The following is a 27,708-nucleotide window of genomic DNA, read 5'->3' on the forward strand; positions in this document are numbered from 1 at the left end:
GTGAGCTATCCCGGGGCTCATGCATCCCCCCCTATCCCGGGGCTCATGCATGGTGGCTTGGGGCACAGGTTGGGTTTAGAGGGACCTGGCTGACCCCCTCCTTTCTCTCTCCCCACAGGTTGCTGGCTCCTGGGCAGAGCATCTCCCCAGCGCCTGGTGGGCACAGGAGGGTGCAGAGCGGGGTCGCCCGCATCGTGCTGCTAATCGCCGGAGCGGCGATGCCCCCCGGTCTCAGCCAAGGAGGACCGGCCCCCCGTGCCCCCTGTAAAGGGGCTCAGCAGGGCAGGCTGGCACTACTATGCAAGCTGTGTGCAGGCCACGCCGTGCCCGCTTGTCCCCAGCCCGGGGCTGTGCCAATGGTGCCATGTTCCCCGTGCAGGGTTTGGGGTTACCCTGCCCTGGGCTTGTTGCCCCCCCCCCCCCCCCCCGAAATGGAAGCACTAACCCCCCCTCTGTTTCTGGAGCTGCTGGCAAGGTGGGCTTGGTGCTCTGCCAGCTCCCCCCCTGCGGGGTCACTGCCTGCTCCCCGTCACCTCTTCCTGGAACCCCCCACCCGGGCCCCATGCTGGGATGCCCCAACAGCATGCCCTGGTGCCCCCAATCCCAATAAGGGGGCAGCCCCAGAGCCAGCTGTGCCCTGGGGTGCTGTGGGCAAGGCCTGGGGCGGGCACTCCCCCACCTTTATTTATTGCAAAGGGAAACTATCTATAGAGAGATATATATTTTTAAGCTTATTTTAAAAGATTTATTTCTCAGCCTACGGCCTTGCCCAGCTGCCCAGGGTGCAGGCAGGGAGGGGGGCAGACCCTTTGCCCATGCAGGGCTGCCCGCTGGAGGCAGCAGGATCCCAGGGCGGGGGCACAGACCTGGTTCATGCCCCTGCTCCATGGGGTGCTGGGTGGCCATGGGCAGCTCACCCCCTCCGATACGCTGCTCCGTGCCTCAGTTTCCCCACCGGTGAGCACGGGAGGGCTGGCGATCGGGAACGTGCCATGGAGCCAGGGAGCCTGTTGCTCCCACCACCCAGGCAGGGTTTTGGGGGGGTCCTTGGGGTGGTCCTTGCTGTGCCAAGCCCCTGAGCTGTCCCACGGTCATGGCCCCTCACGCAACACTCGTGCTCTGCCCCGGTAACAGCACGTGCTGGTGCACACCCACGGCAGCGCAGGCTTACGTGGGCGCCCGCAGTGCCACTGGGCACATCTCTCTGGGAAAGCAAATTTCTCACCATGTCCCCGTGCAGTGGGGCTGTCCCCGAGGCCAGCCCCTGTCCCTGTCCCGGGCACTGTCCGCACCGTTACCCAGCACTTTAACTCCAGCGGTGTTTGCTGTGCCCACGACCCCAGCCCCCCCGGCCCCCAGACACTGCCGCTGAGCTGGGGTGGCCCTGGGGACCCCGTCCTCGTGCCAGGCGTGGGCACGGTGGGCAGCCTCCCCCCCACGCCATCTAAGTTATTTATATCAAAGAGAGCAAAGGTTTATTTTTGTAGTTTGTACAGGCGGTAGTGGGGACCGAAGGTTTATTTTTAAAGAGTAAATATATATATTATATATAAATTACCTGCCATGTCTGGCCCTTTTTCTTGGGGGGCACAGCTGGGGCGGGGGGGATGCTTGAGACAGTCCCAGCTGTGTGCACACATGCGATGGGGGGGTGTGTGTGTGTGTGTGTGTGTGCACGCTGTGGAGAGGTGTGTGCGGCACATGGAGGGGCTGGTGGCCTGTCCCCCCCCACGCCGGCACCACGAGGGGGTCACTGGCGTTGGTGCAGCGGTGCTGGGTGGGTGCAGAGGTGCCGGGGCCTCCACTCCCGCTACGCCGCAGGCTCCCCACCCCGCTCAGCCCCTTCCCCACCGCTGCCGTGGGGCGGAGGGCCGTGCCCCTCCCCCGGCCCAGCTGCTGCAGCACGGCCCGCGGCCGGGGGGGGGCAGCACGGCCCCGGGGACGGGCCCCGGCACAGGGCCCGGCTGCGGGGAGCAGCAGCGGGGCTGGGAAAGGGGGAGCTCGCCCTGTCCCCCCCCATCCCTCAAGGGACCCCGCAGCCCCGCCACCCCTGGGGTCACCGCCCGGGCTGCTTGCGAGTGCCGCAGCGCCTAGGCGTCCTCACAGCTACCCCACGGCCCAGCTCCAACCCCCTCAGTCCCCGCACCCCTTTTTTTGGGGTGGCCCGGGCATCCTGCCCTGACCCCCCCAAAGCCGTGGCATGGGGCAAAGGGCTTTACTGATGCTCTTGGCTGTGGCAGCTCCTCTGGCACCGCAGCCTGCCCCTCTGCAGAGCCCCCGGCCAGGGGCACTGCCACTGCCCAAGCCCCCCAGTCAGGGTGGGGGGACCTCGGTGTCCGGCCCCTACTTGGCGTGCGGGTCCAGGTGGCGGTGGTGGTCGCGGGGCCGTGTGCCGCGCCGGGGCCTGCAGAGGCGGGAGGGCACCCCGCTGCCCTTCCTCAGCGCGTGGGAACGCCAGGCTGCCGCGATGCTCTCCACCTATGGGGACAGGGACGGGGGCATCAGCATGGCCACAGCGTAGTTCACCCCCAAACCCGGCCCTGCAGCATCCTCCAGCCCCGGAGGTGAGCCGGTCACCCCGAGGGGAGGCAGCAGCTCACCGGGATGAGCAGGTCCCGCTGGTTGTGGCTCTCCAGCGTTGCCAGCTCACTAGGTGCCAGCAAGGGCAGGCGCAGCTCCTGCACAGGCAGGGCGGCCACCTCGGGCACTGGGCGCTCCAAGACAGCCTGCGAGATGTGAGGGATGGAGCCAGTGATGCCTCGGGTACCGGGGGTGTTTGAGGGGGAAAACAGCCTCTGCACCCATCACACAGCCCCAGGCTCAGGGACAGGGCAGCTGGGTTCCCTGCCTGGGCTGGTGGGGGGTTTGGGCACCCCTGGGTGGCTCTGCCTGGGGGGGTCAGCCAGGACCACCCCTCCCCGTCACGGCGGTATTGCACTCACCGAGCTGACGTGCGCCCACTCCCGCACAGCCTGCACCAGGTCCAGCTCGTCCACAGCCAGGCCATCGCTGCGCAGCACCCGTGCCAGCACCACATCAGAGAGCTCGTGGAAGCCCTGTGTCCGCACCACTGCCTGCCAGCACACCACAGCACCAGGGCGCTGGTACCAGGACCCCCACCCCCGCCATGGGCCATCAGACCCATCCTGGCACCATCCCTGCCTGGCACCCCAGCATCCCCCCACCCGGATCCCTATCCCCTGGCACCCCAGTAGCCCCAGCCAGCTTCTACCTGGCACCCAGCATCTTCTCACCAAACACCATTTGCTCCCTTTCCTCCCCAGCCCACCCTCCAGCCACCCCATTCTTAGGGGCCCCGCTCCCCTGCCTCATGCTCTGTCCCCCCAGCGTTCCCCATGCCTCATGCCCCCCATGCCCTGGGGTACCCCGTGCCATGCTCCCCCGTCGCCCGCAGCCGTACCGCGGTGCAGCCCTCGATGAAGGCCAGGCAGTGTTGCTGGAGGTCTGTCTGCCCATAGGTCACCGCAGCCTGTGGGACAACACAGACACCTGCAAGGGGGTCCAGGACAGGAGGCACCCCCTGACCCCCTGCCAAAGCCCTACAGAGACATGGGCACTCTCGGGGACCCAGGTGAGGCGAACATCCCTGTGTGTGGGTGCCATGGTGCAGGTGTGGTGGGGAAGGGGCACCAAGGTCCCCTCCTTTCCTGGCCTGCCCCGTGGCAAAGGGTTTGGTGGCTCTACCACCCACAACAGCCACCCAGCCCTGCTGTCAGCAGGAAGCACTTGATTTTCTACTGCTCGGGGATGTCACCCAGCCCCGGGCAGGCGAGGGGCCCTAGCGTTGCTCTCACAAGCCCAGACTGCGGGGGCACTTGTCCCCAGCACTCCTTACATGGACACAGAGTCAGCTTAGAGCCTCCCACATGTGCCCCATGCCCTGGTGTCAGCCCCAGCCCGCCCCATAGCTGCCATCCCACCACTGCAGCAGGAATTTGGGGTGCTGCCATCCTCCCCTAGCCCTACCCAGCGATGCTCACCCCAGGGCTGGCACTGCCCATCTGGGCACCAGGAGGACTCGTCCCTGTCCCTCCATGGTGGCAGCCCCTGCGTGCGGGGTACTCAGGACCAGCACAGGCAGAACGAGCGTCGCCTCCCCCTCCATCACGGCAGGGGACCAGCATTGACGTAAGCGTAGAGGGAAGGCAAAATGTTTTCTTCAGGTTTGTTTTGTTCTGGGGTTTTGGGGTTTTCTGTTTGTTTCCTCCGCGCCAGTTTTAGCTCTGTTTACACCACGGTGGTCTGGCATCATGTCTGGCGAGAGCTTCTGTGCTCTGGGGCCAGCCTCTCGCCCCAAGAGCATCGCTTTGGCCCGTGGGAGATGGAACAAATCCCCCTTCTCTGGGGAGCAGCCGTGGTCCCACCAATGTGGCAGTGCCATTGCCCCCCCTGGATATTTTTAGGTGCCCCAACTCTCAGCAGGGTTTTTGGGACAGGCCTCAAAAACATGAGAGCTCCCAGAAAACCAGTGCCTCCCAGTTTCATGCAGATGATGGCAAGGTCCTGGCACTGGGGAGCTCTGGCCAGCCCTGCTCAGGGCAGCGCGAGGACATTTCCCTGCCAGGCTGCGGTGGCCCCGGTGTCCTTTGCAGCCCTGGTACAATGTGCCCAGGAGCTGGCAGGGCAGCTGCTGGGCCAGGGGTGGGTAGGAAATCCTGCCCCACCATCCATCCAGCCGAGAGCAGGAGGGTCAAGCCAGCTCCTGCCCCAAAGTCAGACAGGTTATTTTAACCCTCTGTGACCCCACTGGGGTCACACTCACCTGCAGAGCCTCGCAGACCTGCTCCACACTCAGTGTGTCCTTGATGAACTTGACGCAGAGCTGGAAAGCAGATGGAGAGAGGGCAGGCAGAGCGGGGACTCAGCCCCGCCACCCCCTTCCATGACTCTCAGCACCCTTTAGCCCCCAGGACATGGGAGGTGGGGTGGAGTCACCTCCAGCCCCGCAGGGTTTCATAAGGCAGCAATGGGCTGTGGGCAGGCAGCCCAGGCACTGATTCAGCCAGGGACCAAGCTTGATGTGACCAAACCCCAGCCAACCTCATAGCCCCAAGTAGGTCACCTAACCCTGGCCACGGTCACTAGCTATATCCTGCCACGGGGGATGGCCCTGCTGCTGGCTGCGGCATGCTGGGTGACCCCAGCTTTGCCCAGCCCTGCCTGCCAGCTGCTCTCTGCCTGTGACTGTTGGGGGACCAGCATCTCTGGCTGCAGCCCAAATGTGGGTGATGTACGTGGGACGCAGACAGACGGACATGTCTATCAGGGAGCAGGACGTCCCTCCTGCCCATCTCAGCTGCCTCCCACACAAAGGGGTCAGAGCCCCCGGGAAACCCGAGGGGATGTGACATACAGGGAGGAGCTGTCAGCTGGAGCAGAAGGGCCCTGAGTCACTGGCAAGAGGGAGATGAGGTCACCCTGCAGCTGGGGACACAGCCACGGGCTTCCCCAGCTTGGCCTTGGTCAGCCCCCTCCCTCCCACCCTCCTCTATGTCTCTCCCCACTGCAGGTCATCCCCCTGAGGATGCATTTGCTGGCTGGTGGGGTTGGATTCGTGCGGCCAGGGCGCTGGATCCCCCTTTCTGCAACACCCGTTATGTCCCTTCCCTGCCCAGCCAGCTGTTTGACAGCCCCGTGCTACGTCTGGGCTTTGGCTGAACTCGTCCCCACGGGGTGATGGGGCAGTCCCCTCCCGCTGCCCTGGCACACAGCAGTGCCTCAGCAGCTCAGCAAGGTCCTTTACCAGCACGGTGGGAAGGGAGGGGAAGTCCGGGCATGAGATGGCGGGTCACGCGATCGGCCTGGCTGTAATTCAGGAATCGCTCTGATGACGTGGCCTGGCCGCCCTCCCCAACACTGAGCCGTTCCAGCTCCCTGGTCCCTCCTTGTCCGTCTCTCATCCCTCCTTTTTGCTCCCTGCTGCCTTCCCAAAACCTTCCTGCCTGAAGCAGCACCCCCGTGGTAGCACCGCAGCTGGGGTGCTGAGTGCTCCCCAGGATTGGGGCTTTCCCTACAGCATCATCCTGCCAGATGCCCAGAGGGCACCTGCAGGCAATGACATAGGGGCTTTCCTGCTGCCCTTTGCCATGCAGGAGACATGAGGCCCCATGCCCTTCCCTGGGATTCCCCAGGCCCATGGTGCTCCTGGATGGTGCTGCACCCCCTGAAGGGGGATCCCACCGGAGAGACCCTCCAGGATCGAGAAGGAGGGGCTGAGCCTGCGATGGACCCAGGTGATGCACCACGGTGCCGTCCATCAGAGCCACCTCCAGCCACCAGCCATACAGAGACCATCTTGGGGTGCTCCTCAGCACGGGGGCACTTGGGGACCACTGCCCCCAGTCTAAGCAGGGCCATACCTTGCACAGGTCCTGCAGGCCATACTCCACCGACGAGGTCAGCACCTCCAGTGCCTGCAGGCAAGAGAGAACTTGTGAGCATCGGTGCGCAGGGCCACAGATGGGCATGGCAGCCCATGGGCCAAGGCCATGTGTCCTCCTGCCTCCGTGGGAGCTCCCAGGTGGGGCATGGAGGGGGAAGGGGCTGCTGCATGGGAGCATATAAAGGTGTCCTGCTCTGGTGTCCCCATTCCCAGCAGCCAGGGTGTACACAGCCAGCTGTCCCAAGGTTGGGGCAGACACATGTGGGACAAGGTGCTCTGGATACCCCACTGCGCTAGGCTGAGACCCCACACGCTCATTGCACTGTTAGGCAGCCAGAAAGCATCATGCAGAGCACCCCCTCCACCTTTGGTACCCCAGGAGCTGCAAAGCACCCCCTACCCTGCACCCACCATCTTGTCCCTCCCATGCCCATGGCCCCCACCAGCCCCATCCCCACTCACGATGTGGCTGTTGAGGGTGACGCTGTTGGTGTAGAGGAACTCGATGACGGCCAGGAAGACCTCGGGCTGCACGTTGCCCAGGATGAAGGGGCCCTGGGGTGGGACGCTGCCCGGGGGGTCCTCGCTGCCTGCCAGCCCCTGGCCGAGCATCCCTTGGAAAGCCTGGCAGCGGCACGCCAGCACACAGCGGTGCGCAAACACCTTCTGCTGCTCCCGGCCCACCACGAATGTCACGTCACTGCGGGGGAGAGGGGACCGTGAGGGATGGGGTGCCTTGGGAAGCCAGGGCACGGGATGCCCTGGGGCTGGGACAGGGCACACGGGCAGGGACCAGCTGGGTGCCCATCCTAGCGGGACAGTGCCCTTTAGTTTTAAGCCAGGGCTTTTCCCAGCAGAGGCACTGAGTGCTCCTTGCTGGTGGCTCCTTGCAGCCATCTGAATGCTGCAGGCGGGGTGAGCAAGATGGGTCCTCTGGAAGGCACAGACAGCCATGGGTGCCAAGACAGATGGCCATAGGTGCTGGCACAGAGCAGGGCAGAGAAAGGCCTGGGACAGCTGGAGAAAGTGGCTTTCTCTTTTCGCACAGCAAAGCCAGGGAAAGCGCAGCTGCCACTGAGCTCGGCCTCCTTGACTCACGGGCACTGACTCAGGGGGTCAAGGATGCGAAGCCTCCAGCATCTCTGCCGGGGTGGGCTGGCAGAGAGCCTGCACTGCATACTGGGGCATGGATGCCAGCTGTCCTGGTTCCCCCCAGCATGGTTTCCCAGCCCTGCAGTCCCAGGAAAAGGAGGCAGGATCAGAGGAAAGGGAACAGGCAAAGGGCAGGGAGTCTCCAGCCCATGGCCCATCCATCCCTTCTCTTCCCCCATGCCAGCAGGGGAGTGAGCAGAAGACATGTCACCCAAGCTCTAGCTGCCACAAGGCCATGCACAAACCCACCACCCAACCCTTGCAGTGTCCCACAGAGGCTGTGCCCACCAGAGGGAAAGGCACCTGGGTCATCCCACATGCATATCGGGATACAGACGGCTGGGGTGTGGTGGGCAGTCTGAGCAGAGCTCGATGGGTCCTCTGCGACTGGTACTGCAAGGGGGACTAACATAAACTTCTCTGTGGCTATGGTCCACAGGCAAGTGGAGGAAGCAGGGTACGGGATGCAGGCTGTGAGATGTGGGATGCCGGCGTGGTTATGGGATGCAGGCTGCAGGATGTGGGATACAGGTTGCAGAATGAGGGGTGCAGGCTGTGGGATGCAGGGAGCAGGAGGAAGGACGCGGGATGAAGGTTGATGGATGCAGAGCGCAGATTGCAGGATGCAGAATGAAGGCTGCAGGATGTGGGTTGCGGGATGCAGGACGAAGGGTGCGGGATGCAAGATGCGAGTGGCAGGATGTGGGCTGGGGATGGCCAGGCACTGGCAGCTGCTTCCCACTGCCTGACGCTGTGGCTAGGGAGTTTTCACTGGAATTTCTCTTCTGGGTAGCAAAAATTTCATCAGGGATGGGGATTTCCTCAGAGAGCACTGGCATTTGTGCCAGGCCTCAGCATGAAGTGGGCGAAGAGGACCACACAGCTGGCCAGCAGCCAGGCAGGACCTGCTGTGTAGGTGGGGGGTGCCCGAGGTAGTGGTTCTCCATCTCTGCTCCCTGCTCCGGGAGGAGGTGGCAGGGACACCGGGCACTGCAAGGGGGGGCAGCCAGGCTGCTGCCTGCCCTCCAGGGTGCGGGGAGGTTGGAGACATTGAAGGAAAGCACCAGTGAAGCCGGGGTGGGAAAGAAGCAGAGCCCCTGGGGAGCACGGCGGCTGCGGTACCCCCACTCCTGGCAAGGGCAGGAGCCCCAGCGTGGGATTTAGTCTGGGACACTGCCTTGCCCTGCTGGCACCATGCCCGGGGACAGAGGGGGTCTGGGCACACCTGAGGACCTTCCCTCCTCCGTGGAGGCAGTGGCTGTCCCAGGGGGGATGCACCCACGCAGCCCTGGGCTCCCGCAGCCATGCGGATGCAGGGGGAGCACTGCAAAAGCCACGCAGGATGCCCCAGGGTGTGCATAAGCCATGCCCGCCCCACCAGCTGCCCGGGGCTCCCCGCAATGCCCAGGGGCCCAAACCCCCCCCCCGGCACGGCTCGGGGCCATGGGAAAGCAGCACGGAGCAGGCGCCAGAGGGCTTGGCATGGCTGGGGGGGTGGCAGCCCCCCGGCCCCTCACCTGAACTGAGGGTTGTTGACCAGGGTGCGGAGGGCGGCGGTGAAGGCGGCTGCTTCGCCCTGCAGCCGCGTCGAGCAGGGTCCAGCCATGGGCCGCCGTGGGGAGGGCAGCGGAGGAAGGCGGCGCAGGCAGGCGGGAGGCAGGCAGCAGGCAGGCGGGCGGGAGGCTGGCTGGCCTGGGGAGGCCGCGGGGAGGAGGCCGCTGCGCTGTACGACATGGCCGGCCCATTGCTAGGGAAACCTGGCAGGCAGCGCTGGGGCCAGGCAGCCGGGGAGGCAGCGGGAGGGAGAGAGGGGGCGGCGAGCAGGGAAGCCCACCCTCGCTGCCGAGGCAGCTCCGTCCGGGTGTTTGCCAGATGGGAGCGGAGCTGGGAGGCAGGCCTGCGTCTCCGTTCAAGTGGCATTCCCCGCCGCGGCTCATGGCATGGCCCCGGCACGGGGACCTGCCCCCCAGCTGGTGGCTTTGCTGCAGAGGAGCCCGTGGATGGGGGTGAAGGGAGGCAGGCAGCTGGGATTTTGGAAAAGGCAGCACATGCACAGGTTAAATGCACAAAGGTCACCCCCCACACACATGCACAGCCCCCATGGAAAGCCACTGGGCATGGCTGGGTCCTCAGTCCCAGCAGTGGAGCAAACTTGAGCCCAGTGGGGAGATCTGCCCCCTGAAATGGCAAAAGCCTTCTCTCCTGCCAATGTTTCAGGCCAAAGCCCTGCAGCTCTCATGTCTGCATAGGACACAAGCGATCGCAAGCAGAAAAAAGCATAACCAGCCTTGCCCAAGCCCAAAACAAGTGCTGTGCCCGGGGATGCCCCATCCCCTTTCTCCCAAGCCTGGCTGGCCCCAAGCAGCCTGTGGATGGGGATGCAGGGAGGGACTCCGTGGAGGGACCCACCTTCACTTGTCAGCAGTCAGTGGTGGGAGGGAGAGGGAGGAGCAGGGCCCGCAGCCGATGGCAGCACCCCGAGGGAGCGGGGTCCAGCTGCCAGCGTGCTTGGCAGCGCTAGTCAGCGGCAGGCTATAAATACCTCTGACGGGAGATAGAAACACAAAAGCCGTCTCCACTTTCCTCAAATAGCTCGGCAGCCAGGCCAGACAAAGGCGTATTGACGGGTTGGCTGTGGCGTACCAGCTGGGCTGGGCTCCGCCGGCAGAGAGAAACCCCGCCCGGGGTCAGGAGCCCCCAGCAAACGTGCCCTTGGGCCAGGGCATTGCGACAGCAGGGTCCCTGGCACATGGTGGGGCTGTGGTCAGTGGGTGCCCACCCACTCACACTCTCCCTTGGTGCAGGGTGGGGGATAAGTACCCAAATCATGCAAACCTTTGACTAAAATCAAGCTGTTGGAGGTCCCAGCCCCGGTGCATCCCATAGTTGGGGTGCAGAGCAGTGATCACAGTGGCTGTTCTCCATCCTCTGCTCTTCCTTTGCACAATCAACACCAGCAAACATTTTTTGGGGCGGGCAGGGAGCAGCTGAGGTTGCAGGGCACATGCCTGGAGCAACCATGTCCCTGTGCTGGCACAGCTAGAAACAGAGACAGGGCAGGAGTGAAAGGGGACAGGGCTGTCCCAGGACCAGGAAACAAGGAGTTACAGGAGCCGTGCCCCAGAGCAGCCCTGGAGAGCTGCACTGTCACATAGCAACACTTCACGCTCCAGGAGAACAAGGGGTTTGGTCCTGCTCACTGCGACTTGCAGGACCAAGGTTGGTCCTGGGCATCCAGGAGCATAACGTCAGCTGGAGACAAGTCCCCTGCATTTATCCCAGTAGGGCAGGAGTGGGGCTAGGGGTAAGTGTGGGACCAGATGCAGGCAGGAGGGCTGGGGAGGCTGGAGGGGAAGGACCTGCTCACCCACGCCAGGCAGAAAGGCTGGGGATGGGAGAGCAGAGGGCTGGATGGACCATGCGTGGCTGCACTGGATCAGTCCCAGCTGGCTGAGGCTGCTGGGGACAGTAGTGCTGGAGAAGGGATGGCAGCTGCCAAAGGTCCCCCCAGCCCCTCTGCACCCAGCCACGCAGCGACACTTGTGCTAGGAGGCATGGGATTTGCAGGGGGCAGGGAGAAGCGAAGCAGAGAGGCGGTGGGATGGAGAGGCTCAGGGACAACTCACCTGCCCCCAACGCTCAGAGCCTCATCTCCTTTCCAGGCCACCGTATGGCTGAGCAGCCCTCCCCAGAGGTGGCCCTGCCAGCCAAGGTGATGGCTGCGGACAACACTGAAGCCCCTTCGCTCCAGGCCAGCCGCCACGGCTCCCAGCCCCCAGCCCTGGCACGGGGCATCGAGGAAGGTAAACCACCGCTCCTGCCCTCCCGCCGCAGCTCCATCCTCAGCACCCACCCAGCACCCCTGGCCAGCCGCCGCAGCTCCATCCTCAGCACCCACCCAGCACCCCTGGCTAGCCGCCGCAGCTCACTTGGGGCAGCCCCGGGTGGCAGGCACCCCTCCATCGGCCCCTGGATGCTCCACAGCCGTGTGAGCTTCTCCGGGCTGCCCCTCTTCCAGCCCATCCTCAAGACCCGCCTCGAAAACACTTACAGGATGCAGCCAGACGAAGGTTGCAAGTTTGACGCGGGGCGGGTGCAACGGGTGCTGGAGGGGACCCTGGCCAGCACCCTGGGGACCACAGTCTACAGCCCCCAGGGCAGCGCCCCACTAGCCCAGAGCCTGGCCGAGCTGCTGCGGAGCCGGGCAAAGGAGGTGGTGCCACCCCGCTACAAGCTGGTCTGCCACGTGCTGCTGGGCCAGCAGGGCCAGCAGAGCCTGCTGGTGGCCAGCCGGGCACTGTGGGACCCTGAAAGCGACAGCTTTGCTTCTGCCACCTTCTCCAATGCCTCCCTCTTTGCTGTGGCCACAGTGCATGGGGTCTACTTCGAGTAGCACCTGCCTCTCCCTCCACCCAGCATTGTAGGGCTGCAGGGGGAGAGCAGCTGAAATAAAGAGGTTTGCTCCAGCTGTGGCTCATGCCTGGTGGCTTTGGCCATGGTGCATGCAGGGAGCAAGGCACAGATGCACCCCAGCTCCTTGTTTGCACACTACAGCACCCAGCCTGGGCTCACATCCATGCTGTAGCTTCCACTACCACAGTTTGCAAAAAATACAACCCAAAAGGCCGCATTACCCTGGAGTGGGCAGCTGCCCAAGTCCATGCTACAGGGAGCAGCCCAGCCTGCTTCCCACAGCACAAGCTGCTCCCACGCAGATTGATTACACCAGCACTGGGCAAGGAGATGACAGATCACCTTCAAAGCAAGCTCATGGAGCAGATTAAGTCCCTCCTCTTTCCTGGCTTCATTCCCAGCTCATAATCCCATCACACCAGGTGTCCTAGTGTAAGGACCCAGGCAACCCACCCACCCCCTGGGCCAACAGCTCCTGCCTTCTGCAGCTCAGCAGAAGCATGAGAGCAGCTGGGTTTGGTCCAAGGGCAGAGACAGTTGGGAATGAGAGTTTGGCAGCAGCAAGGAGAAGCTGAGGCAGCTCCAGGGCTCCACAGGCATCAGCAAGAGCTAACTCTCCCCTTCCTGCCAGCGCTGGGAAGGGCAGTGGAGGTACCACATGGGCTCCTCACCCCAGTCCTGCCTCCCTGACCTTGTCCCCCAGCAACAGCCAGTGTCAAGAGGGGTCTCGCCTGGCAGGCAGAAGCAGCCCTGGGACAAGGATGAAGATGAAGCCCTTTTGTGACCAAGGCCCCAGCTCCAAGCCAGGTGGACACAGTTTGCCCTTACACAAATTTTTTATTGAGGTGAGTCAGGGACAGGGGAGCTGCACATGGACAGACCAACAGGAAAATAAATAAATCCATATAAATAAGACATAAATAGTCCCACACAGCAGAGACTGCCTTGAAACAAGAAGCCTCCCCAGGTCCCAGCAAGACAAGGGCTTCTCCAGGCAAGCCCTCAGATCCCACCCTCCCCACCCTTTATCAAACCTCAAGTTGTACCAGATAATTCACAATTTGGGAGCAGACGGGGCACAGTTGGGCCCAGCACAGCCCCCTCTTTAGTGTAGCAGTTGTGGAGTGGCACACACCAGCCCACACAGCCCCTAGCAGGGCAGGCATCGCCCTTCACCCCTGTCCACCCCTGGGAAGGGGTTTTCGCTACCCCACAGCGGCCAAGCCTTGAGATCAAGGCTGTGCCGGTCCTCTCCAGGCTATGGAGAGGGTCTATGCAACTGGTGCATCACCTTGGGCAGGACAGCCCAAGACCCCACTGCAGGCAGCTGCCAGCCAGGGCATGCTGGAGCACCAGGCCATGAACAAGGCACAGCCAGACCCAAACCTGGCTGCAGGGCACTCAACCACCACCTCCCTGTGCCACCCCAGTCCACTCCACCAAGACCAGCACAACCAGAGCAGGAGCTGCCAGCGGGAAGACAGCGATTGCCCAGAGCCAGGGAGCAGCAAGGATGTCCAGACCTGCTGCTGTAACCACATCCATGTGTTTTAGTCCAGAGTCTAGCTGAGCACCAGGATACAGGGTGCCCAGGTGGGCAGCCAGCACCACAACATACCTCCCATCTCACAGGAGGGCGGGGAGACCTCTACGTCCAGAGAGGGTCCCCCAAGGTCCCACGCTAGGCCTCAGCCCGTTCTTGGAGGAGCTTGAGGATGTATCTGAGGCGGTGGTGGAGCTCAGGAGAGCAGCCCAGCTCCTGGATGCTGCACAGCTTGTAGGTGTAGGAGTTGCGCTCCCGGTTGATGTAGGTGACAAGGCAGGAATGGTCAGGCTTGCTAATGATCACCTTGGTGTGGTCATTGTAGAAATTCACCTAGGATACAGGTTGGACTTGGTTTAAATCACAGTTTCCGCAGCATGTCGGGAGCCAGGATGGAGCCACACTTCCTGCCTCAACCCGTTCCTCCTCCCCGACTTGCCCAGGAGCATCCCTGGCTCCATGCCCCATGGTGGGAACGCACCAGCCCCAGCATCGGGGCAGACGGAAGTGACCGACTGAAGCATCATGTCCCCCATGGGCTGGACAAGCTGGGACCAGCAGCTCCAGGCACTGGAGCAGCATCCTACAACCACAGCTGTTTTCACAGCTGGACCTTGCATTTGGGCTGTGGCAGACAAGATCTAACACCAGCCAGGAGTCCCCATCTGGCCTCCCCACAGGGGTCTGGGCATCTTCACTGTACGCCACACATACCTGGAGGGTGCCACTGCTGAAGAGCATGAGCAAGGCTTGGTCGGTCTTCACCCACTGCAGGAGGAGCAGGGCCGGCTGCCCGAGGTCATCTATGCTGGGCAAGTCACCTCCCTTGGAGAGAAGGGTCTGCATAAGCCACTGATCCCATCCACGGGAGCACTGCCACCAGCATACACACACTCAAACCTGCACACGCTCCCAGTAGGATCCCCACTCCCACAACACAACTGTTTGGGTGTCCACCTGGTCACAGCTTGTGAGCAGGGAGTCCCCACAACCCCAAGCAATGTGGTCAAGCCATGACCCGACATCCAGCCTACCCATGATCCCAGCTCAGAGCCCCAGTGCTCACCTTCATGAGATGCTGCTCCATGTAGGACGCAAAGTAGCGCAAGACACTCATCTGTCTCTGCAGCTGCTCGGGGATGGCGGCCACAGAGAACACGAGGTGTTTGCTGTTGGTTGGGTTGTAATGCACAGTCCTGGGAGGGAGCAGAACATGAGCTTTCGGGCCACCCAGCATCAAACGCACCCTGGCACAGCCTCCCTTTGCCCTTTCCCACCCAAGGGGCTTCCCCAGAGACACCAGCCCCTTCCCCACCACTTACCTGTGGTTGGGGGAAAGCGTCATGTGCGTGCCGTTGTTGAAGAGGACCCCGATGCTGCGGTTAGAGAGCTGGTAGCCAAAGCCATACTTGTTGGAGTAGTCCACCCACTTGCTCACCCAGACAAAGTGTTCATGGCGGGCCAGGGAAGCCGGGTTTTTCTCCGCTGGTGGAGAGAAGAGGGGGTGAGCAGAGCAAGCAGCCAGCCCCTGCCCACCTCACCTCCCCAGGAGGTAACAGACCCCCCCGCAGCAGGCTCTGGCAGCATTTAAGGTATCCCAAATAGCAACTGTGCCTTCATCCCATGGGTAAGGGGATGCACAGCACCCTGTCCCATCCCAGAGCAGTCCAACCGGTTTACCTGGGGGCATGGAGGAGAGGCAGGTCCGCAGGAGCCGGACAGCCGACTCAATGATGGCAGAGGCAGTGATGCAGTCTTCAAAGGCTGCGGAGAGAAGATGACAGGCTGAGTCAGCCAGCCCCACTATCAGCCAGGCCAGGCCAGGCAGCTCGGGGCAGGCTGGGGTGGCCTGGGCAGGTATTGCTCACCCTCGCAGCTGCTGGCCATCGTCCCCCGAATGGAGGGGGACACAGACTTGTGAGATGTCTCCTCCATCACTGTCTCCACCGGGCTAGAGCTGGCGCTGCGGCATGATACAGGGGTGGCCTGTGGAGAGACCTGGCTTTATCAGTGTCCTGCCTGCTCTCCTGAAGAGGGGTGTGCACGGGCTCGGGGATGTTCTCACCTCATTCCCTTCCACGGTTTTGTAGCTCATCTGCCGGCAGAGTGAGGTCTTCATCAGCCCAGTGACCAGCTTGGAGATGTCATCCTTGTCCTCTGAAGAGCCCTTCTTGGCTGAGAAGAGAGCAAGCAATGAGCTCACTGCTAAGCACAGGGGATGAGGACATCTGGGGCACCCCTCCCAGTAGCTCAGCTCTCCCTCATCTGCTCCCATGCTCACGGTGGTGAGGACAGTGTCAGGCAGCTGCCTCCCACTTTCACTTCCCAGTTTTCATGCAACACAGGGCTTCCAGGAGGAACTGCCCCCGCGGGTTGCAGCACAGCATCCGCTCTCCAGGCGCACACCCATGCCAGGCCACCCATGCCAGAAGAGCAGGGGCAAGCCCAGCTTGTGCTGGCCCCAGGCAGGGGGTCCACAGAGACCCATCAGGAGGTCTCCCCAGGAGACGAGACCCACTTCTCCCTGGAGGAAGGGTCACCCAGAGGCTCTGGGCAAGTGCAGGGACTCACCCTTGGGTTTCTTCTTCCCAAAGAGTGTCTTGGTGACTTTAGCAAACAGACTCTTTGCTGAGTTGGGGGGACTGAGCTCTGGAGCCATCACGCAGCTGCTGGGAGGGAGCTTCTCAGGCGTGTAGCCCTGCAGAGAGGTCAAGGCAGAGGTTTGGTTTCCATAGCCCATGTGCTCCAAGCAGAGCAGCTGCCCTGGGCTGACCGCAGTCACTCACAGCCCTCCTGACAGCCAGCTTGCATTTCCGTCAAGCCTTGGCCCCACGACCGGCATCAGTATGGGAAACAGCCCGTGCTATAGGGACAGGGTGGGAGGAGCACACCAGATCCCTCTGTTTCCCTGGCTGGCATTTGGGCAGGACAGTGGCTGCTTCCTTTGAAGGCCTGAGACTTGGGCTCCAAGGACAGCACCCTGCACAGCCCAAAAAGCTTCATCCCACCTGGAGAAGGGTCAAGGCCACACACCTGACCCACCCACTCACCTTGAAGAACTCATGGTCCAAGATCTCCTCGAGGGTGAGGCGGTCCTGGGGGTTGCGTCTGAGGATGCCGGCGATGAGGTGCTTGGCGGGCAGGGAGAGGAAGACAGGGAGGGTGTACTCCACCTGCTTAATACACTTGTAGGTCTCCTTGAGGTCGGAGGTCTCGAAGGGAGGGTTCCCACACAGCAGGGTGTACCTGGGAGGGGACACGCGTGCCACCATCACATTGCCGCCAGGCTTGTGACTCAGCAGCACTTAAAGCAAGGAAGTTATTGGCATTTGGCTGGCCACACCTGGCTGGAAGCACCACTTCCAGCCCAGGCGGCCACGCTCACATCCGGCCACGCTTCCTCCTAGCAACTGTTTAGAGCAACAGGCGAGGAGCCCTGGGGAAGGGGAGAGGGCTGGCAGGAGAAGGTCACCCCGCTGCCCCTGCTCCCACCCCCTGCGCGGCCGCCGGGGCGGAGAGCGGAGGCGGAAGCTTGCGGGCAGCAGGCAGGCAAGGGGCTGGATGCACCGAAGCAGCACAGCAATCGCTCCCCAAACAAACAAAGCGGCAGCTGCCGCCAGCCACCGAGATTTTCCGTTGTTTATCAGGTTCACAGGGCAGTCGAGCCTGCTTTGAACCGGAGCTAAGCGCAGCAGGGGAGTGCCTGCCCTTTGCAGTTCCCGCTCACATGGCCCCTGAGCGGCATCCCAGGACAGCTGGCAGCGCCCACTCCAAAGCGGGGCTGGGCAGGATCCAGCCGCTTCCTCCCCTCCCCCTGCCTTTCGGCAACCGCTGCAAAGCCACGAGGCAAAGCGCAAGAGGACTTCCTCATCCTCATCGGGGCTGCTCCACAGCCCGGCTCTCCCCGACCCCGCGCAGGCAGGGCTGCCCGGCCCCCTCCCCACCCAGCAGCACAGACTTACATGACACAGCCCAGAGACCACACATCTGACTCCGGCCCATGGCCCTGCCTCAGCAGCACTTCTGGGGCCAGGTAGTTGGGGGTCCCACATATTGTCCTGTGGGGCAGAGCGCCAGGTCAGTGCATGCTCTGCATCCCCTCGCAGACAACCTCCCCTCCCTCCAAGCCCTGGGATTTAGCTTGCAGCCTGTCCTCCCCCCCTCCATTTTGCTCTTCGTGGCCCAAAGCCCCCCTCCATCTACAAGGAGCCCCACACAGGCTCCCCCCTCTCCAGCTCCCAGGGCTCAGGAGCAGCTGCTCCTGGGGAGCCATTGGGAAGAGCTTGTCCTAGAGCTGGGGAGGAACAGAGCCTTTGTGTGACGGCCCGCACAGCCGGCAGGGCAGCCTGGCAGGCACAATAGCAATAGTCAGGACATTGTTCTCCCCCGACGGCTGCAAGCTCACTCCTGAAGGAGCCACAAAGCCCCCAGCCCCCTCGCCTTGCCTGCAGCTGGGGCAGGAATCGCTACCCCACCCCAGGAAGTGGCCCTAGGGCCCTTCCCCTCCCCAGGCCAGGAGGGACCACTCACCCCTCCACCCTCCCTGGAAGCCACAAGAGGAAGAGTGAAACCTCAAAGGGCTCTGGAATAGGGAAACCTCAGACTTACTTTTTCTTCTGGTCAGAGATATCCTGGCAAGCAGCTAGACCAAAGTCCCCCACTTTCAGCTCCATGTTTTCATTGATGAAAAAGTTGCCTGCAAGTCAAGGGCGATGCATCACCACAAGTCCCTCTGGGGCAGCTCGCTCCCCACACAGCACCCTGCGCCGACCGCAGCACTCACCGAGCTTGAGGTCTCGGTGCAGGATGCCCTTGAGGTGAAGGTATTTCAAGCCTGAGATGATCTGTTTGAGGTAATAGCGCACTTCAGGCTCCAGCAGAGTATGGCGGGCCTTCCAGATGTGGGCCAGGGACTGCAGAGGGAGAGAAGGCAGCTTGGTGATGGCAGGCAGGGAGAACAGGCAGTTCTAGGCAAGACTAGGCAAGGGGCAGGCAGGGTCAAAGCCAGTTCTTCCAGAAGTTGCACATCCACAAATAATCCTTCCACAGCCATGACCTCAGCAGATTCCCCACGCACGGCTGAGGTTGCTCAGCACAGCCAGGGGAACCACTGGATTTATGGTGGCCCTACCAGGAGCTAAGGGCTGCCACCACGAGCAGGCAGCCCGAGTAGGACAGGCAACCGGTGGCATCCCCAGTGCCATGTGAAACCACACCAGTTGTGGCTGAGCTCAGAGGGTGCGACAGAGCAGGCAGCATGGCAGCCCAGGAGGAGTGTGCTAACAAAGCACCTCAGATAAAGCCTGCTCCAACCAGCCACAGCTCTGTTTAGGAGATCCTTTGGCAGGGAGGCCACACCAGCGCTCACCTTCCTACTGCAGTGCTCCAGGAAGATGTAGATGCTCTCCGCATCCTCAAAGTAGTGGGAGAACTTGACGATGTGCTTGTGGTGCAAGTCCCGGTGCAGCTCGATCTCGTTCGTGATCTGAAAGGGAGCAGCGGTCCCTGGTGAGCGCAGGGCCCCTGCTGCGCCCCACCAGCCCAGCGCCCCACCAGCCCCACGGCACCCACCTTCTCCCGCTGGTGGGGTTTAGCCACCCGGCTGTGAGGAATGACCTTCACGGCATAGGTTTTGTTGCTGGAGAGGTCTGTCATTTCATAGCATCGTGCAAACCCACCCTGTGAGGGAAGAGGCAGTTATGGATGGGTGAGAGACAGCTCTTCGCCCCTGCCAAGGAGCCTCCTCCTCCTCCATTCCCTTGCAGCGCAGCCCGGCAAGCGTCACACGCTCTCTCCTGCTGCGTCGCCCACTAAGATCTGAACTATGATGCTCTCAACCAGGGATTTTCTTCACCCAGTTCCTGTAAAACCTCCAGGGCGTTCTTCCTCCCACCATGGCCGGACTCCGCATCTTTCCACATGACAGATCAACCTGGAAAGTCCTGCGCAGGGCAGGGAGCCTGAGAACCGGAGGCCACCGAAAGGCAGCCCCATGGAGACAGGTTTTTCCTGCCGTGATGTCAGCCTCCAATCTGCACACTCAGCCGCCGAGCCCGCCCGGGCCGGGCTGGGAACCGGCACCCACCTCCCACACACACCGCTGGCAGCGGGAGGAAAAAAGGAAAAAGTTGCGTGTGTGTGGCGGAGCGGCACCCCTGGGAACCGGGGCACCCGCCGGCCCACGCACACCCCGCGGGGCGCCCCGAAACCGATGCCGCTCCGATAGCCGGCGAGGCATGCAGCCAGCCCGGGTGATTCACCGCTTCCAGCGCCGCTGCGGGCCCGCCGGGAGAGGCGGGGAGGGTGGGGGTGGCGTGCGGCAACCGAGGGGCCGCATCCAGCCCCGGGCCACCCCAGGGAGGGGGGGGGGTCGAGCAGGCTCCCCCCTCCCTCAGCCCCGCTCGGCCCGGCCGGTGCTCGCCCCCGCCGCGCCCCGTTCCCCGGTACCTTTCCCAGCAGGCGTCCCTTGCAGTAGGAGCGGCCGGAGATGGGGTCGGTGATGATGCGGGTGGTCTCGGCGGCGCGGGGCGGGGGCGCCGGGGCGGGCGCGGGCTGTGCGGGGAGGCCGGCGGCGGGGAAGGGCGGGAAGAGGCCGGCGGGCTCCATGGCGGGCGCGGCAGAGCGGGGCTGGGGCTCCGCGGGGCTGGGGCTGCCGCTGCTCCGCCGGGCCCCGCGCACGTGGCCCCACCGCCGCGCGCAGCCGCTGCCGCCCCGGGAATCCCGCCGGCTTTATCAATGGGCGCGCTGACGTCACCGGCGGAGCCCCGCCCCCGGGCGGCCCCGTGCTGGCCTTAAAGTGACCGCCGCACGGCGAAGGGCGAGTGGGAGAGGGCGGCGGCGGCGGGGTTTTACGCGTTCGTCTGCACCTCTTGGCCGGTGGGGACGTGGGGGCAGTCCGGCTGCGGCCCTGCTGCCTCCGCCACACAGGGCCCCCCCGACACACACGCAGCCCCCCCAGACACGGGGGCCCCCCAATAGATGCATGCCCCCTCCTAGACACAAAGACCCCCATAAGACAGGCAGCCCCCCTAGACACAGGGGTCCCCCATAGACACATCAAGACCCCATAGACACGCAGAGCCCCCTCCTCAGCTCCCTCCCCTCTCTCCCGGGACACACAGAGCCCCCTCCCCACACACATCTGTAAATGCACCTCCCCGCACCCACTCACAGGACGCCTCCCCTCACGGGGGTGACCAGCCTGTGCCACACGACCCCCTGGGGCCTGGGACCCCAAACCTACACCCCACAGAAAGACCGTGGCCAGGGCGGGATTTCAAAGCCCATGTGTTCACCCTGGGCCCTGGCCACCCCAATGCCACACCTGGATGCAGGTAGGGACCCCCCCCGAAGCCCCTCACTCTGTGCCAGGGGCTGGGGACGGGGGGTCACAGCCCACCCCAGGTGGGGCACTGGGGACGTAGGGGACAGTGGAAGATGCGGGTGAGCTCCCTGGCCAGGCTGTCTCCTGGGTAGGTGCCCCTTGGCCACCCTTTGCCCCGGCTCCAGCCCAGCTCCGTGCCCCAGTGGCCCTCAAACAGCCCCGAAAGGTCAGTCCCCTGCGGCTGCCCACGGTGGCCAGTCCAGGACTGGGGACCTGCAGGACTGTCCCACTGGGGATGTCCGTCCTCATCCCTTGGTGCCTGGGGACCTGGTCCTGGCCTTCCTGGGGGCTCTGGTGTTGCAGGGTGGGCCTGGCTGTGCTGGCGCTGGTGTGTGGTGGTGTCCGGGCAGTGTGCCATAGCGGTGCTGCTCTCTAATGGCCATGAGGAGGACACGTCTCTGTCACCCGAAACAGGTCGTGGGAGGATGCAGGGCATCTCTCCCTCCCCACTGGCATGGGAGCTGGTAGGGGTGGCTGCAAACCCGCAGCCCCCTCACGAGCCTGGAGCAGCAGCATTGTGAGAGCCCCTCAAAAGCAGATCCTGCTGCCCTTCCCGTGTTCCATACCGCACACAGGGTGACTGCATGCACGTCCCTTGCTCTGTGCCTCAGTTTCCCCACCCTGCACCCCACCTCTGCTTCCCCGGAGCATCTCAGGGTTGTGGTCACAGATGCTCGATCTGCTCCTGAATACGCTGAGGGTTTTGCACGAGTACTCCCAGCCAAACACCCCTGTGCTTTACAGCATATCCCCTGTGGGGGGACTTAACCCCCTTTTTTTGCTGCAGGAAACGAGCCAGATCTGTCTGCTTTTTTCTCAGGTTTCCAGCTTTTGTGGAGGAAATACGTGCAAACCCACCACCTGGCAGCAAACACGCTCCAGGAGCAGGCAGGGAGGCTGCTGCCCCTTGGGGGAACGCTGCCTGTTTCCACCAGGGCCCCAGGGCTCCCCGGGGCGTGGGTGGCGTCATGGGGCAATGCCGGTTTTCCGATGGAGGCCCCAGCTCGGGGCTGCTGGGAGCTCCCCGGGCAGAGCTGAGTCAGCGTCTATAGGCAGCTCGTGGGTGGAGGCACCCAGGAGCGCGGGGAGGCCCCACGGGACCTGCCTGGGGGTGGTGGGACGACCTATACGGGGCTTGCCCCAGGGTCCCCCACAGAGGCACAGTGGGGGCCAGCGAGGGACGAGAGCTGCCAGCTCTGCTCCTGCTCCCCGCTGGCTCCGGGCAAGCTCTTGGGCTGGGTTTGGGAGCACGAACAGACCCCATAGCCCATGTCCCACCAGGGCTGGGGCACCTCCTCTCCAAGAGGGATGGAGCCCGGGAGCAACCCCCTCTCCACCTGCAGCTCGGGTCCACAGCGATGCAGAGCATCGCAGCCGGGGGTTTTCCCATCACCGAGCCGGGGCGGTGGGAGGAAGCGTGGTTTAACATCAACAGCCTGCCCAGCCTGGGGAAGGGGAGGCTCTGTGGTGATCTCCCGGCTGCCTGCAGCTATTTAGATGGAGTTATAGGAAAAGGGAGCCAGGCTCTTTGAGGAGGTGTACAGCGAAATGAGGACAGGCACCTGATGGAAGTTGCATCAAGGGAAATTCCACCTAGACACTAGGAAACTTTTTCCCCTCCGAGCATCGTGAAATGTTACAGGAGCCCAGAGAGTCTGTGGGATCTCTGTCCTCCACGATATTCAGACCTGGTCTGGTCTCCTCCAAAGTCCCCCCACCCTCACAGTATTCAGTGATGCTCAGCGGCATCAGGAGCAGTGAAGCTGAACCCAGCTGCCAGCTTGCCTCTGCGGTGGGGCTGCCTTCTTGGGGTGGGCTGCACGGGCAGCAAGAGCAACGCCAGCCAAGCACCCACGTCCGCCCACAGCCCGGGGTGCAGGGGAGCTCCCTGGCATTGGGGTGACAGCCCTGATCCCCTCGGGAGCGAGGTTTTCTGCTCCGTTGGCATTCTCACCCGGTGAGCTCCTGCAAAGCACAGGGCTGCAGCCACCAGGAGGAGGGAGAGGGTGGCTTGTCCCTGGGGTGAGCAGGGGAAAGAACCACCAGCTCCAGCACCAGTTCCAGCACCAGCTCCAGCACCAGCAGAGGCCAACCTGCCCCAGGGGCTGGCTGGGAATGTGCAGAGGGGAAGTTGCAAATCTGGGCAAAGCTGCCTGGAGGGAGAGATAAAAGTACCAGGATGCCTCTGGATTAAGGAATCACTTGGATCTGGGGTGGTATGTGAAGTGCTAGTGATGGAAGGTGCCCCCTGGGAGGCAGGATCCAGCCCACGGAGGCTCAGGGAGCCCTCTGAGATCTCCTGCAATGGGCTCTTAGCTCAGCTGCTGCCCTGGAGCGGGGGGAGCAGGGGAGGCTTTACCCCAAGCAGGGTGTTAGCAGGCTCCGGCCCATGGGTGCCAGCTCTGGGCTGCGTGACCCTGTCCAGGGCACACCAGGAGGCAACTCTCACCCCCCAGGCTGGCGCGCTGCCGGCACCTCCCTTCCCGCCAGGGCCCGAATGGCCGTTTCCTGCATCCCAGCCCAGCAGCCAGGGCACAGCCAGCTCCGCTTCCCTCCCTGTCCCATCCCATCCCTGCTGCCCAGCAGAAATCCCTGGCGCAGGGTTTGTTGCTGTGGCGTTTGCCGCACAGCGCAAAGTGCTGGCACCCCAAACCCGCTGCTCATGGGGCAATGCCCGCAGCAGGACAGGGCTGCCAGAAACCCACCCCTCCGCCAGGGTTTGTGGGTCTGGGAGAGACCCAAGCAGGGTGCAGGGGACGTGGGTGATGGGTCTGTGCCAAGGGGAGCTGCTGCTCTCGTACTGGGGGCTGGAGCGTCCCTGAGCTGAGACGTGAGAGCAGCACCCGAGGTGCCAGTTTTGAGCCATGAGTGATGGGTGACATCAAGGAAGGAAACTCCTGAAGCCTGGTGCCTTCTCAAACTCTGCTGCATCCTGGCCCTTGCTCCCGAGGTGCACCCTTGGGATAGCATGGGCGGCCCAGGGAAGTCTGAAACAACCCAGCACTTATTACTGGTGTGCTGAGCTTGCCAGGCCTCTGAGGCACCCCAGATGTGCAGCATGTAGGGTATCCTGTCCCTCTGCACCCCGAGCCAGGCTGAAGAGTGGCTGCCAGAGTCCTGCCCCGCTGCCGTCACCCCGCTGGGCTCTGGCACTGCGGCACGGCCAGGTCCTGTCTCACCCACCTCCACCACCACTGAAGCAAAGTGCTGTTGGTACCGTGCCACGTGCCTCGGTTTACCCAGTTCACACCATGGTGAGTGCACACACACTTTCAGGGTGTGGAAATACAGCTCCCCTCTCCAGCACTGCTTTCCCTGTGGGTTGTGGAGCTCGTGTCCAAGCCCAGCTCCTCCTTCCCAGCCTGGGACTTGTGTGAGATGGAAGGACGTCGTATGGGATCCAGTGATGGAGAGAGAAGCTGGCCCCTTTGGTCCCCATCCTGCAAGCATGCCCACCCTGCGTCCTCTCCCTGGGGGGGCTGGGAGTCACACCGTGCACGGAGGTGGGAACCAGCCAGGCAGAGCTCTCTCCCCATCCTAGGAGCGAGGGGAATTCAGCAGAGCCCAGCCTGGTGCCTCTCCAGGGGCTTGGGGGGCTGAGGGTGGAGTATGGGGCCGTGGTTCATGGCGGGGGTCCCAGAGAAAGGTAGATTGAATGCAGGGGGCTGGGCGCAAGCATATTTTGGGGGGTGCCGCCGCGCAGCGCGGCTGGAGGGTCCGCGGCTGGTGGGAGCCCAGCGAGGGGAGGGGGCGCGGGGGGCCGCAGGGAGCCCGCGGCGAGGGCGGCGGGGAGCAGCGGGCGCGGGGCGAGGCGGGCCCGGGCCGGGGCGGGCGGCGGCGGCGGCGGGGCCGCCCCGCGGCGAGGCGGAGCCGGCGGCCGCGCCCGGCGGGGAGCGCGGCGGGGCGCGGAGCGGCCCCGGAGGATGGGGCGTGCGGCGGCAGGTGAGGCCGGGGAGGGCACCCCGGGAGGGGGCGAGCGCGGCCCCGGGGGTCGCTCGCTTGCCCGCGGGCAGCCGGCCGCAGCAGCGGGACGTCGGGTGTGAGACAGCCCCGGGCTGGCGGGGGGCGGCGGCCCTGGGAGGCGGCTCCGGGGGGGGCTGCGGGGACCCGGGTCCCTTCCCGAGGGTGAGAAGCGGAGTTCACCCCCGCCCCGCGCCGTGGCGGGCTGGAGCGAGGGGAGCGGGAGAGCTGGTCCCCCAGCGGGGTCACCCGTCCCCTCTGCTCTCCCCGTAGGCGCTGGGCTGGGGACCGTGTCTCTCTGGGGCAGCCTTCTGCTCGCTGCCGGCCTTGCCCTCGATCCAGCACTGCAAAGCTGCAACTGCACGGAGCCCATGGACTTCCAGGCTTTCCGGGAGGCTCCGCTCCCCGAGAGCTGCTGCCTCAACTTTACCAGCTCCAACATCACCCACCTGGACTGGGGCACACTGGTAGGGGTGCAGGGGCTGCGGGAGCTCTACCTCTCGCACTGCAGCATCATGGCCATCAGCAATGCACAGGGAGCCCCCCCTGCCTTGGCGATCTTGCACTTAAGTCACAACCTGCTGGAAAGTCTCCCTGAAAGCTTCCTGGAAGATGCTCCTAATTTGAGGGTCCTTTATCTGGACAGCAACCAGCTTCAGGAGCTGCCCAAGTCCTTCCTGAAAGCATCGACCCAGGTCCAAGAGGTCTACCTAGGCTTCAATGCCCTGACCTTCCTTCCCGCCAGCCTCCTGAAACCATCTCTGCTCCAGCTCCAGCTCTCCAACAACAGCTGGGACTGCAGCTGTGCTTTGCTCAGCAACCTGGAGGGTTGGCCCAGCCTGGTTGCTGAGGTTATCTGCCACACGCCAGAGCGGTACCGTGGCATGGACCTCCAGAGCATCCCCCAGGACGAGTTGTGCCGCTCGCACAGCCTCACCGCCCTCTTCATCTGCCTGCCCCCTCTCCTCATCCTCGCCAGCATCACCTGGTGCTTCTGCAAGAGGAAGAGAAAGACCAACTACAGCTTCCAGAGCAGGTCCCAGAGCCACTTGGCTACGGCAGAGAGGGGCAACACGCCAGTGCCTGCGGAGCCCCACCACTATGTCCCCTACGAGCTGCCTGCTGCCCGCTCTGAGACCAAGAAGAAGGTGCTGCTGGGGAGCCAGGTCCTGCTCCAGCCCTCTGCGGACCTGCTGGAGAGCAGCAGAGACCTCTACGAGGAGGTGGAGATCCAAGTGGGATCCCCCAGCAGTTCCCAGGTGCCAACCCGTGAAGGGCAGCGGGGCACGGGGCCAGGCAGGCAGCGGGACACCCCAGCACCGAGGGCAGAGGAGCTGGGGGGCAGCGAGCCAGAGGTGGACACCGTCAGCGTGAGCGAAGTCCTGAAGGACTCTGCCGACCGGGAGAAGATCTACATGAGTCAGTCAACCAACTATTACAACCTGGTACCCGGCATCGAGCTGGAAGACTCAGACAACCTGGAGTATGAGAACATTGACCTGCACTGATGCCGGGACTTGGGCTGTGCCTGGGACACGCTGGGAGGATGGCAGGGGCCAGGTGAAAGCCGGCAGAGCAGGAGAGGCACAAGTTGTCCTGCCGTGGCTTACAGTGGCTGTTTGCAAAGCTGCACCCCAAAATTCCTATCCCTTCCCTTGCGCTACCACATGTACCCCTTGCTTGCCATGTGCTGCAGCTGGGCAGGGGGTGTGAGGGTGCTTCGGGCACTGGGGATCCTGCCACAGGCTGGTGGTGTTTGGGGACACACAGGCTGGCAGTGCCCGAGGAAGGATGTGGAGAGGAGGTGGGGGCTGTCTTGTCTGGTTTTGGGGACCAGGTGACAATACTCTGTGTGCCAGACCCACTGACCAGGGCCTCCATCCTCTCTTGCTGGAGCCAGATGGCATCTGGCACAGACCTGGTGCTCCTCAGCCCACAGATAACAGGGTCTGGGGACATGAAATGGGGCTGGCTCTGCCTACGTGGTCTGGGGGGGGGGGGTGTCACACATGGACGGGAGATCCTGGGGTGGCCCTGTCTGCTTCCCACCCCACATCCCATCATGTCCCGCCATGTGGCACAGGGGCTTGAAACAGCCAGTGCACATGCGCTGCTGTGCACACGAGTGTGTGTGCACACGTGTGTGCGGGGACTGTGCACGGGTGGGCGTGAGCGGGTGTGCGAGGTGCAGACGCACGTGCGGAGGCACCGGAGGGGGCCCCTTGCAGCCTGTCCTGCCCGATGTGCTGCCAAGCCCTGTAGGATCCAGCTCTCAATAAGAAATAAATCATTTTATTCCTGAGAGCGCGGCTCCACCCCTGTGTCTGCATGGTTTGGGGTGGTGGGGAGCCGACCAATGGGACATGGGGGAGTGCAGGGATGGGGGTCTTCGCTCCTACCCCATCTTCCCTCCCATGGCCTGGGTGATGTCCAGCGTGGGTATCATCCAGCAGCCCTGGGGCTGCTTTGCTGGCCTGGCAGAGCAGAGCTGGGCACCGGCTGAGGGTGAGTGGAGCCTCTGCCTTGCACTGTGATTTACAGCCCAGCCGAGGAAGGTGTCAGCCTGCTGTAAATGCTGCGGTTCCCGGCCAAGGCAGGGACTCGCGGGGCTCCTGGGAAAGGGGCAAAGGCTGGGAGTGCTGTAAATCACCCCCTGCACAGGCACGCCTGGCAAGTCTCACCCATGGGTGCTCCAGCCCTTCTCTGGGGATGGGGGGACGCAGGCGCCCTTGAGCCCTGTCCCCCCTGCCCAGAGGGACATTTCCCAGGCTGGAAGCCCCAGTGGCCACCCCGCTCCGCACTGGAGCCGGCCTGGGCCTGGGTTGGGCGCTATGCCCGGGCAGGAAGGGAGGG

General features: G+C 63.6%; 4 protein-coding genes across 4 annotated transcripts; 2 read left to right on the forward strand and 2 right to left on the reverse strand.

Moving 5' to 3' along the window:
- Nucleotides 1-2,104: 2,104 nt before the first annotated feature.
- On the reverse strand, nucleotides 2,105-9,161 carry BTBD19 (BTB domain containing 19; the record flags this gene model as incomplete). The annotated part of the gene is made up of 8 exons (XM_082313258.1): nucleotides 2,105-2,478; nucleotides 2,601-2,726; nucleotides 2,943-3,074; nucleotides 3,422-3,490; nucleotides 4,784-4,843; nucleotides 6,381-6,434; nucleotides 6,866-7,103; nucleotides 9,073-9,161. The coding sequence occupies 8 exons, from the start codon at nucleotides 9,159-9,161 to the stop codon at nucleotides 2,344-2,346; spliced, it is 903 nt and encodes a 300-aa protein (XP_082169384.1). The 3' UTR covers nucleotides 2,105-2,343.
- A 2,064-nt stretch (nucleotides 9,162-11,225) lies between these two features.
- On the forward strand, nucleotides 11,226-11,948 carry DYNLT4 (dynein light chain Tctex-type 4; the record flags this gene model as incomplete). The annotated part of the gene is made up of 1 exon (XM_082312246.1): nucleotides 11,226-11,948. One exon carries the CDS (start codon nucleotides 11,226-11,228, stop codon nucleotides 11,946-11,948), a length of 723 nt encoding a protein of 240 aa, XP_082168372.1.
- A 1,060-nt stretch (nucleotides 11,949-13,008) lies between these two features.
- PLK3 (polo like kinase 3) lies at nucleotides 13,009-20,117 on the reverse strand (the record flags this gene model as incomplete). The annotated part of the gene is made up of 15 exons (XM_082314540.1): nucleotides 13,009-13,844; nucleotides 14,226-14,336; nucleotides 14,578-14,707; nucleotides 14,834-14,996; nucleotides 15,192-15,275; nucleotides 15,380-15,497; nucleotides 15,577-15,686; nucleotides 16,083-16,209; nucleotides 16,562-16,757; nucleotides 17,474-17,569; nucleotides 18,120-18,207; nucleotides 18,295-18,424; nucleotides 18,880-18,996; nucleotides 19,083-19,190; nucleotides 19,959-20,117. 15 exons carry the CDS (start codon nucleotides 20,115-20,117, stop codon nucleotides 13,650-13,652), a joined length of 1,932 nt encoding a protein of 643 aa, XP_082170666.1. The 3' UTR covers nucleotides 13,009-13,649.
- A 4,662-nt stretch (nucleotides 20,118-24,779) lies between these two features.
- LOC309591808 (uncharacterized protein) lies at nucleotides 24,780-27,119 on the forward strand. Its single transcript, XM_082314608.1, has 2 exons — nucleotides 24,780-24,837; nucleotides 25,129-27,119. The coding sequence occupies exons 1-2, from the start codon at nucleotides 24,819-24,821 to the stop codon at nucleotides 26,361-26,363; spliced, it is 1,254 nt and encodes a 417-aa protein (XP_082170734.1). The 5' UTR covers nucleotides 24,780-24,818; the 3' UTR covers nucleotides 26,364-27,119.
- Nucleotides 27,120-27,708: the final 589 nt, after the last annotated feature.

The sequence above is a fragment of the Platalea leucorodia genome, assembly GCF_965183815.1.
Source record: "Platalea leucorodia genome assembly, chromosome: 5".
NCBI lineage: Eukaryota > Metazoa > Chordata > Aves > Pelecaniformes > Threskiornithidae > Platalea > Platalea leucorodia.